General features: G+C 66.6%; 2 protein-coding genes across 2 annotated transcripts; one reads left to right on the forward strand and one right to left on the reverse strand.

The window, feature by feature from the left end:
* Nucleotides 1–61: 61 nt before the first annotated feature.
* LOC309684480 (uncharacterized protein) lies at nucleotides 62–1,172 on the forward strand. Its single transcript, XM_082500383.1, has 3 exons — nucleotides 62–180; nucleotides 430–785; nucleotides 963–1,172. Exon 2 carries the CDS (start codon nucleotides 433–435, stop codon nucleotides 748–750), a length of 318 nt encoding a protein of 105 aa, XP_082356509.1. The 5' UTR covers nucleotides 62–180; nucleotides 430–432; the 3' UTR covers nucleotides 751–785; nucleotides 963–1,172.
* Nucleotides 1,173–1,874: 702 nt separating this feature from the next.
* Nucleotides 1,875–10,539, reverse strand: LOC309684485 (leukocyte receptor cluster member 8-like). The gene is made up of 15 exons (XM_082500388.1): nucleotides 10,396–10,539; nucleotides 10,129–10,294; nucleotides 9,379–9,480; nucleotides 9,158–9,274; nucleotides 8,633–8,921; nucleotides 7,853–8,009; nucleotides 7,147–7,323; nucleotides 6,745–7,065; nucleotides 6,034–6,168; nucleotides 5,625–5,913; nucleotides 5,430–5,531; nucleotides 5,047–5,115; nucleotides 4,824–4,953; nucleotides 3,909–4,116; nucleotides 1,875–2,741 (listed from the first exon to the last, which is right to left on the reverse strand). The coding sequence occupies exons 1-15, from the start codon at nucleotides 10,431–10,433 to the stop codon at nucleotides 2,579–2,581; spliced, it is 2,463 nt and encodes an 820-aa protein (XP_082356514.1). The 5' UTR covers nucleotides 10,434–10,539; the 3' UTR covers nucleotides 1,875–2,578.
* Nucleotides 10,540–10,691: the final 152 nt, after the last annotated feature.

The raw sequence follows: 10,691 nt of genomic DNA on the forward strand, positions 1-10,691 counted from the left end.
CCCGCCCCCACCGGAAGCGGAAGCGCCGCGCGGCGGTCGGCGGCGGTCGGTGAGGGATGCGCGGGGCGGCCCCGGGGGGAGCCCTTGGGGGATTGGGGAGCGGCGGGGGTCCCCCCCGGTCCCGGGGATCTGCAGCACCGTAGAGGAGGGGCCGAGTCCCGGGGGGGCGCATCGGGGGAGGTGAGGGGGCACTGGAGGGGACTTTGGGCCCGGGGGGGGGCACGAGGGACCCGTGGAGGGACACGGGAAGGGGTTTGGAGGGGCTGTGGAGGGGTCGTGGGGGGTCACAGGGGGAGACATGGGGGGTTCTCAGGTGGCCGAGGGGGTCCCTGGGGCCAGGGAAGCCCAGGTGGGTCTGGGATGCGGCAGGGCCCGGGGTCGTAGGGCCCCACTGGGCTCCAGTTCCCCACGTTCCCCCTTACTCCGCAGTCCATGGCGGCCCCCCTGGCCCCGTCACCGCTGCCGGGGCAGTGCAGAGCTGCCACCGAGGAGTTGGAGAACCTGAGGGCTGTGGTGAAGGAGCTGGAGGACCTGAAGGCCGTGGTGAAGGGGCTGAAGGACCTGAGGGCTGTGGTGAACGAGCTGAAGGACCTGAGGGCTGTGGTGAAGGGGCTGAAGGACCTGAAGGCCGTGGTGAAGGAGCTGAAGGAGCTGAGGGCCGCGGCAGAGGGGCTGAACGAGCCCCCCAGGCCCCATGTCCCCTCACCGCCACCCCCCTGCCGCAGGCATGGCAGCGCGTGGAGGAGCTGATGGCAACTCTGGAGGAGTACGACAGAGTGGTGCAGGTATGGCGTCCCCAGCCCCATCGTACCCCTGACCTTTCCTGGCCACAGGGAACCCTGCGGCCAAAGCCCCCTGGGCCATAGGCAGAGCCCTGAGGTGGCCGCCCGCTCTGGTGGTCTGCAGCCCCCTGCCATGGCGGGAGAGCATCCTGCGGTGCCTGAGCCCTCTCCTCCCCCCAGGAGCTCCGGCCGAAGACACAGCTCTGCAAGGAGCTGCGCCGGGTGCAGGACGCCGGGGCCACGTACGTCCGAGCCAGGAGAGATGATGGGAAGGGCCGGGGGTGCTGCAGGCGCTGCTTTTCCCCCTCCCCCACTGCTTGCCCCACTCCCAGCTGCGATACCGGGGACCCCCCCCCACCCATCATCTTAATAAACACCTGTTGGGCACAATGGCTCCTGTCAACTGTGGTTTCCCCAGTCCATCCCAGTCCCTCAGTTCCCTCCCAGTTAGAATCAGACTAGTTTGGGTGGGAAGAGACCTCAAAGCCCCCCCCGGTGCCACCCCCTGCCCAGGGCAGGGAAACCTCCCCCCAGCCCAGGTTGCTCCAAGCCCTGTCCAACCCGGCCCTGAGCACCTCCAGGGATGGGGCAACCACAGCTTCTCGGGGCACCCCGCGCCAGGGGCTCAGCGCCCGCACAACATCTCACCGAAATCTCCCCTCTTTCAGTGTAAAACCGCTCCCCCTCGTCCCATCGCTCCCCTCCCTGATCAAGAGTCCCCACCTCAGCTTTTCCCCCCTTTAGGGACGGGAAAGGAGCTCTGAGGTCTCCCCAGAGCCTTCTCTTCTCCAGGCTGCCATTTTCCTTCCAATTTTGTCCCACTTTTCCCAATGGAGCCGGATCCCACCGTGCTGCCCCCCCCGCCTGGAGCCAGGACGGAGCTGAGCCCTGGCAGGAACAGAGGAGGGGGGCTCCCAGTCCCCTTTGCCATAGGGAGAGACAGGACACCCCCCTGCCCCCCCAGCCAATTTGAGCCCTTCTCTCCTTTTCCTCTTTATTCTGTCCAAAAAAAGGGAATCAGTTAAAAAGGGGGGGGGGGGGGGGAGGGATTGGGGCCAGCCCGGGGAGACAGCGTGGCCCCGGGGGCCAGAAAAGAAACGAAAAGGGGGTGGGGAGGGGGGGTGGCGGGGGGGAGGGGCATGTTTTACCTGCAAAGAGATGTGGGTGGAGGGGGCGAAAGGGGGGAGGGTTGGGGGGGTGGGGAAATAAATTAAATACGAACCAAAAAAAGGAAAATTTGAGCGTCAAAAAACAAAGAGAGAGAGAGAGAAAAGGCGGCGGCGGCTCTGACACAGTCCCGGCTTGGTGAGTCCCTGAGCCCCCCGGGGGGGGCTCCGTGGGTCGGGGGGGCTCCATGGGTCGGGGGGGGCCCCCCCCAGGCGGTTGGTTGTTTTGGTGGTGGTGGTGGTGGGGGGGGGGGCTCCGTGGGTCGAGGCTCCGTGGGTCTGTGGGGGGGCCTCCGTGGGTTGGGGAGAGCTCCGCCGCGGCGTCGTTGGGGGGGGAAGAGCAGACGAGACCACCTCGGCAGCAGGAAGAAGAGAGAGAAACTGAGACAGGGTTAGTGCGGGGCGGGAGGGGGGGCAGCGGTGGGCCCCCCCCTCCCCGGGGGCTGGGAAAGCCCCCCCCCCCCCCCAATTTTCCCCCCCCTCCCCCATTCCCCAACCCCCTCCATCGCTGGCGGTTCCCTCCTGCAGGGAGAGAAGGTTACAGTCCTCCATCCACCCCCACCCCCCCCAAAAAACAACTGTCGTTCGTCGTTGGCGTCGCCCCCACCCCCCCCACCACCACGGGGGGGGTCAGAAGAGGGACAGGACCGCCAAGCTCTGCTTGCAGTCGATGGCGGTGGCGTCGGGGCCGGTGAAGGAGAGGGGCAGCGCGGCCAGGAAGAGCCGGCAGCTCTCGGGGGAGTCCAGGGCCAGCGCGGCCCCGACCATGGCAGTGGGCAGCGCCGGGCGAAAGCTGAGGAGAGAAGGAGATCAAGAACAGAGGCACAGCAACGGGGAGGGGGGCGCGGGGGGGGACGCGGCCCCATGGAGGGGGGAGCATAGCCCCAGGGAAGGACGTGGCCCCATGGAGGGCACACGGCCCCACAGAGGGGGACGTGGTCCTATGACAGGGGATGTGGCCCCACAGAGGGACGTGGGCCCATGGTGGGGGGGACGTGGGCCCATGACACGGGATGTAGCCCTACAGACAGACACGGCCCCACAAAGCGGGGGGAAACGGCCCTGTGGGGTGGGAACACGGCCCTGTCACAGGGGATGCAGACCCACAGAGGGACATGGCCCCATTGCAGAGGGGAGGGACACACGGGTATATGGCCCCATGGGGGCAATGAGGGGAACCAGCCCCATGGGGGCGAGGGAAGGGATGGACATGGCCCCACTGGGGCAGGAAGTAGCTCCATAATTGGAGGCACAGACCCATGGGGGCAGGGGGTGGCACAGCCCCATTGGGGGGGGGGGGAGACACACAGCCCTAGTTGGGGGTCGTGTCCCCATGGGAATGAGGTGGGGTGACACTGTGTGGGGTGGGGAGGGGGACCTGTCCCACTGTGAGGTGGTTTGAGGGACCCCCCAGCCCCAGTGTGGAGCAGAACTGGGGGGGGGGAGGGGGGAAAGGAAGGTTGGAGACCCCCCCCGAACTTTGCTACTGGGCAGCGATGGGGGGTTTGGACACTCCCCAGCCCAGTGTGGGGCGGGAGGGGGGGGTCAACCACCCCCTGTGTGGGACAGAACTTGGGGGTTGTAGGGCAGAGCTGGAGTGGGTGGGGGAGTTTGGACACACCCAACCTGGGTGTGGGACAGATCTGGGGGCTCACCCACCCCAGCAAGGCTGTGGGGCAGAACTGGGGGGCTTACCCCCCCCCACCAAACCCTGCTGTGGGGCAGAATTGGGGGTTTCACAGTCTCCCCAGCCCTGCTGTGGGGCAGAGATGGGGGACTCACCCCCCCCTCTCCAGCCGAACCGCACGACTCACCTGTGCCACCGCCACGGGGGTCCGGCTCCTGCTTCCCACCTCCCCACATCACCCCCCCATAGCCCCCCCACCGCCTTCCTCCCCCTCCAAATCCCCGCCACCCCCCAGCCGGGGAGGTGCGGGACCCCCCCGACGGCCCCACATACGTTTTGATCATGGCCTTGAGGGCCGCCCGTCGCTCCCGCTCGGCGAACTTGTCGATGAGGCGGGCGGCCATGGGGGGTGCGGCGCGGTAGAGACGGAAGAAGCGGTGGTAGTTGGCCAGGGCCCAGGCAGCGCGCAGCGCCAGGGCGTGCGCCACGCAGGCGTCTCCCCGCAGCGCCGGCGTCAGGTAGGCCAGCTCCGTCGTCAGGTCTGGGGGGGGGGCGGGGGGGAAGACACACAGGCTGGAGCCCCTCGGGGCAAACGTGGGGTTTGGAGGGGGGCTGGAGTGTCTAAGAACAACGTGGGGGGCTTGGGGTGGCCTTAAATACCCTCACTGTCAACGTGGGGGTCTTGCGGGGGCCCTAAAGCACCCAAAAGCAAAGGGGGGGGGGAGCTTGGGGTGCCCAAAACCTCCCCCAATGAACATGGAGGTCTTGGGGTGCTCCTACAGCCTCTGATGGCAAAGAGGGGGATCTTGAGGGGCACCAAAAGCAACTCACGGTGAATGGGGGGGGGTCTTGGGGCACCCCTAAACCTCCCCCATGAACATGGGGGTCTTGGGGTGCTCCCAAAGCCCCTCACTGTGAACTGGGGGGAGGGTTGGACATCACCTAAAGCCCCTGAGGATGAGGATGGGGGTTTTGGAGCTCCCCTAAAGCTCATCACCATGAACACGGGGATCCTGGGTGGCCCCTAAAGCCCCCCATGAATGTGGGGGTCATAGGGGGACCCTAAAGCCCCCCATCATGAATGTGGGTGGGTTGGAGCACCCCTAAATCCCCTGTCAACATGGGGCTCTTGGGACACCCCTGAAACCCCTCAATGTGACCGGGGGGGCCTTGGAGCAGGTCTAAAGCCTCCCACAAGCCGGAGGGGGTCCCCGGGATTGCCTGTCCCCCATCCCCGTCCCCGCTCACCCCCCGAGTTCCTGGTGAACATGTAGTAGAGGATTCGGTAAGCAGTGAACTCCCCCACGTTGCCCGGAAGGTTCTCGGCATAGAGAGACTTGAGCTGCGTCTGGCACTGGTTGAATTCCTCATGGTCGCCCTGTCAGGAGGGGGGGGGGGGGGGGGGGCGACACTCAGGGAGAGATCCAGCACGGGGGGGGAGGGGGGTCCTCGAGGGTCCCCCGAGACTCACCTTCTCCAGGGCAATGCGGGCGTGCGTCTCGTACACCTCCACCGTGAACTCGGTGCGGACGCCCTGGACCTGCGAGGGGGGTTGAGGAGAGGGGTTGAGGGGGGGACCCTCTGTCCTGGGAGGCACCCCCCCAAAAATATCCAGGATACCCCACAAAAGACCCAAGAAGAGCCTCCCAAAAATCCAGGGGATCTTCAAAAGGTCCAGAGAACTCCTAAAAAGTCCAGGAGAACCCCCCCCCGAAAAATCCAGGGGACCCACCAAAAAGCCCAGAAGAGCCCCCCCCCAAAAGGCTCAGGAGATCCCCGAATGTCTGGAAGACACCCCCCCAGAACACCCAGGGCCCCCCTGCCCCAGCTCCAGGCATCGGGGGGGTGTCTCACCGTCAGATCCTGCCGGATGGATTTCATCTGCTCGCAGGCAAAGGCGTAATCCTGCTTCTCCTTCCAGTGGGACTTCACCAGACTCAGCGACTTCTTCAGCACCTACGGGGGGGGGCGATAAATTGGGGGGAATCAGGGTGACCCCCTCCCCATCCCAGGGTCCCTTTGGGGGGGGGGGGACAGAAAGCCACTGACTGAGACGGGGCGGACGGTGGAGGGGTCAGGGGCGCAGGTGAGGCGCAGGTAGTGTTTGGTGACGTCCTGGCAGGTCCCCAAAATCTTCAGCTCGTTCCAGTCCAGACCCTCGGAGGAGCCAGGGGGGTCCGACCCCCCCAGCGGGAGGACGAGGGGCTCTGGCCGCAGCTTTTTGGGGTGTCCGGGTTGGAAACGAGCCGCTCGCCGCTGTTTTTTGAATTCTTTCTCCGGGTCCTCGTAGTCCATTGCTGGGCGCTTGCGGTTGCGCTTGGAAGGACCCTGGTCATGCCTGGGGGGGGAGGGGTGATTTTTGGGGCAAAACCACATAGATTTCAGTCAGGGATAAAGTCTGGAGAGCCCAAAACCCATCCTAGGACAAACTGGTCACAGTCTGGCTTCCCCCCAGTACCTTTTTCCCCGCTGCATCCGCATCCGTCCGCGCTCCACGTGCCCCCCCCGGCCACGGGTTTTGGGGGGTGCCCGGCGGGCGCCCGGACGGCTCTCAGGGCCAGAGAGGGAACTGTCCGAATCCGAGTGGGAATCACTGTGAGGAGAGTGGAACAGGGAGCTGGGGGGGGGACGGGACCCCAAAATAGACCCTCCAATATCCCCCCCAGACCCCCAGCCGAGCCACCTGGCACCTCCTGGGACCACAGTGAGGGGGTGCCGGGGGGGGATTTGGTGATGCCAGGATGGGTTGGGGGTGCTGGTTAAGGGGTCTCGGGGGGGTTGGGGGTGCCGGCAGGGGGATTTATGGGGTGCCGGTGGGTGGGTTTGGGGGTGCTGAGGGGCAGGTTAGTGTGACAGGGGGAGGTTAGGGGTGCCAGGTGAAGCTTGGGGGGCTGGCAGGATTAAGGGGGGGTTTGGGGATCCCAGAGGGAGGTTACGAGTACTGGGGGGGGTTAGGGGGGTGCTGGAATGGGTTGGGGGAGCTGGGGAGAGGTTAGGGGGTCCCACAGGGGGTTTGGGGGAGCTATCAGGGGGCTTTGTAGGGTGCTGGTGGGATTTGAGGGTGCTGAGGGGCAGGTTATTGTGCCAGGGGGGTTAGAAGGGTGCCGGGATGGGTTGGGGGTGCTGGGGGGAGGTTAGGGGTGCCGGGGGAGTCACCTCTGCCCCCCACCTGCGTCGGAAGTGCCGCCCGGGTGAGCGGGAGGAGGAGCGGGATCGGGACCGGGACCCGGCGCTGGAGGAGGAGCTGTTCTCCTTCATGAAGACATTCCGGTTACCGAATTTGGTGGGGAAGCCGTTACCACGAGCCCGGCCAGCGCCGGTACCGCCACCTCGTTGGTTTGGGGGACCCAGGGTGCCCCCCCCGGCTCCAGCGCCGCGCTGGGGAGGGGGCTGCGGCAGCCCCGAGCCCGTCACCGGCCGTGGAGGGTGCAGAGCTGACACCTCCCACCGCTTCTTCTTGGGGCTCTCAGCGACGCCATCCCGGCTCAGCCTGCAAGGAGAAGGGGGGGGTGAGCTCACCCTTCTGTGTCTGTCCTCAATTTTGGGGGTCCCAGAAGGGGTGCTGGCTCACCCCGGCAGTGGCTCGCGGCTCCAGTCGATGGTGTAGGCCGTGCCGTCCTGCAGCCGGGCCTGCAGCACCTCCTTCAGCAGCTTCTCCGTCCGGTCCTTGTCCTCCTCCGACTCGCAGGCGGTGAAGCAGCGCTGCACGTACTCCTTCATGTCCTGCGGCCAGTCCTCCGGCTTCCCCCTGGGGGGGCCGCAAGGGGGGGATTAGGGGGTGTTGGGGAGGGGTCGGCAGGGTGCTAGGGGGGTGCTGGGGGCATCAGGGGGGTGCTGGGGGGACACAGGGAGGGGTTGAGGGGTGATGGGGGCCTCAGGAAGGGCACGGGGGCGGTTGGCAGGGTGCTGGGGGGGGACAGAGGGGGTTGCGGAGCTGCTGGGGGGGTCAGCAAGGTGCTGGGGGGGCACAGGAGGGCATAGGAAAGGGTTGGAGGGTGCTGGGGGCATCAGGAAAGGCATAGAGGTGCTCGGCAGGGTGCTGGGGGGGGCACAGGGGGTGTCGCGGGGCTGCTGGGAGGGTCGGTAGGGTGAGGGTGTGCTGGGGGTGTCGGGAGGGCAAGCATCCATCACCCAGCAGGGCTCAGCCCCTCTAAAGTGACATATTGCAGCAAAACCCGCCGTGTGCTGCCCCACGGCAAAGCTGATGTGATTTTGGGGTGTCCCCCCTTCTCCGCCTATTGCGGACCCCCCCCTTCTGTCCGTCCGTCCGGGCTCACCCGTGTCCGTGGTGTTTCTCAGGGCCCGTCTGCCCCCCGAAACCGGCACCGGCACTGCCGCCGCCCCCACGTGTCTCTGCATTCCCAAAGCCAGGGCTGGTGAGGACGAAGGGGCGTTTGGGGAGGTTGAACTTGAGGCCGCCGGCACCGGGGGCTTCTGCGGGGGGAGAAAAAAAGGAGGTGAGGAGGGGCTGGGGAGAACTTGGGGGTTTGAGGGGATCTGGGGATGAAAGTGGGGGTGTGCAGTGTGTTTGGGGTGGGAATTGGGGCTTTTCTGGGAGTTTTAGGAGAATAGGGTTTGCGGGGAGATTTGAGGTGAGAAGAAGTGTGTATAGTTTGGTTTAGAGGGGGAAGTTTGGGTTTTGGGGTAGAATTGGGGAGGTTTAAGGGGAGGGGATGCTTTAAGAAGGAATATAGGGTTTCAGGAGTTTCATGGTGAGGAAGTGTTGTTTTGAGGGGAATTTGGGGTTTTAGTAAATTTTTGGGGCCAGAGAGCGTGTTTTGAAAGCAGAACTTGAAATTTTGAAGCGACAGAGAGAATTTGGGATTTTAAGGGAGTTTGGGGCTGAGAAAGGTGTATTTAAGTGAAATTTGGGAGAGTTTTGGGGGTGAGGTGGGGGAATTTGTACAAGGGGTAATGGGGAAGAGAGGGGATCACACCTCCTGCTGTTTTTCAGGGGATTCCTGAGGCCACCCCCACCCCAATATCAGCCCATCTCCCTTCCCAACAGCCCTTTCCCCCCCCGCACACCCCCAACCCCCCCCCCGGTGTGCTCTTACGCTTCATGCGGCTCCAGAGCTGCTGCCCCTTCTTGCCCTTGGGGCCGGGGCCGGGACTGGGGCCGGGCCCCTCACTGTAGCTGTGTGGGGGGTACGGGGCAGCAGTGCTGGGGGGTGTCCCCCCACCTCCTCCACCCCCCCCACCCCCTCCTGCCGCCGTGGACCCCCCTCCACCACTCAGGGGGTGGGCGCCGTGGGGTGGGGGGGGTTGTGGGGGGGCGGCGGGGGGCAGCTGGGGCTGCGGGCTGCCGTAGGGGGATGCTTCGTCCAGGCCTGGCACCGGCGGCTGCTGTGGGGGGGGGGGAAGATGATGGGGGGAGACACGACCCAGGCATACAGGCCCCCCACATCCCCCTCTCCCCAGGAACACAGGCATCCGGACCCCCACATCCCCCAGATGTGACATACCCCCCTCCCCAGGGGACCCAGGCATCTGGGCCCTCCATGTCCTACTCCACAGAAGACCCCGACCCACCACGTCCCACCCCACAGGGGTCCCAGGCATCCAGGACACCCCCTCCTCACCTGGCCGAGGCCGCTCTGCTGCCCGGGAGTGGGGGGCTGCTGCGGGGCAGCAGCGTAGGTCCCCCCCGCCCCATACGGTGCCGCCGTCGTTGTTGCCCCATACCCTGAGTAGACGCCCTGCGATGAGACTCCCGTCAGCGCCTGCGCCCCACATCGCTCCCCCTCCACCCCCCCAAAGCCGGGGGCACCCCCTCGGCTTCCCCCGCGCACCCCCAGCTCACCATGGGGTAGTAGTAGCCGTAGGGGTAGTAGCTGCCGTAGGGCTGATACCACTGGTAGTAGGGGGGCTGCTGCAGGTTGGGGTCCCCCTGCGGCGAGGAGTACTGCGGGGGGGGAAAGAAGGCTCAGCAGAGGAGGGGAGAGAACCCTCACCCCCCAGAACCCTCCCCTGCCCCCCTCCATCTCCCACAGACACCCCAGGACCCTCCTGCACCATCCCCAACCCCTCTGCCCCCACCAAACAGCCTTTAGCCCCCTCCAGCACTCTCAGCCCCCCTCCACTCACCCGAGGACCCTCCTGGTCCCCCAAAAATCCCCCTCCCAGCCCTCCTCAGGGACCCTCCTGTAACCCCTCACCCCTCTGCCCTCCCCCTCTGCTCTCCAGACCCCTCTGAGACCCCCATCAGCCACCCAGGATCCCCCCCAAGCCCCCCCAGACCCTTTGGAACACCCCCCCCCTCCCCCATACCTCATGACCCTCCTGTACCTCCAGGATCCTGTTCAGCCCCCCAGGACCTTGCAAAACCCCCACCAGCTCCCCCCCCAGAAGCCTCCTGCACCCCCCAGCCCCCCTTCTCTACCCCCCAGGAGCCTCCACAGCCCCCCCGAACTTTCCGGGCCCCTCATCAGCTCCCCCAGACCCTTCTCACACCCCCAGGACCCTCCTGCACGCCCCCCCCTCCACTCCCAGCCCCCCCCCCGACCCCCCCTCATCCCCTCAGGATTCCCCCCCCACCCCGACATCCCCTCACCTGCGCCCCCCCGGAGCTGCTCCCCCCGCTCTTCCCGCCGGCGGCAGCCGCTTTGCTGATGCTCGCCAACGCCTGCCGGGCCTTCTCCCACTCAGGGTTCTCGTGAGCCGGAGCCTCCAGGCCGCCCTCCCGCGCCCCGCCGGCCGACAGCCCGTACTGGGGGGCCCTGAGGGGAGACGGGGGGGAGTTGGTCGGTCAGTGCAGCCGCGCCCCGGGAACCAGCCCCGGTGTGTGTGTGTCCGTGTCCCCCCCCGCCCCGGCGCTCACCACTCCGGCGCTCGCTGGTCCCCGATGTTGGCGGCCATGGCGGGGACTTCCGCCGCCGCCCCGCGGGCGCCGCCGCCCGCCGGGCCGGGCCGGAGCGATCGGTACCGGCGCTTCCGCGCTCCCAAAATGGCGGCGCCGCCCGCACCGAACCTCCCCCCCTTCGTCGCATCCACTTCCGGTCGCCATTTCCTATGACGTCGCGCACAGGACCAATAGGAGCGCGGGGAAGGAGGAAGAGGCGGGGCTAAACAGGCGAAGGGGCAGGGCGTAGGCGCGGGGCAGGAGAGCGGGAAGGC

Source organism: Vanellus vanellus (genome assembly GCF_965231255.1).
Source record: "Vanellus vanellus genome assembly, contig: HAP1_SCAFFOLD_529, whole genome shotgun sequence".
In the NCBI taxonomy this organism is placed as follows: Eukaryota; Metazoa; Chordata; class Aves; order Charadriiformes; family Charadriidae; genus Vanellus; species Vanellus vanellus.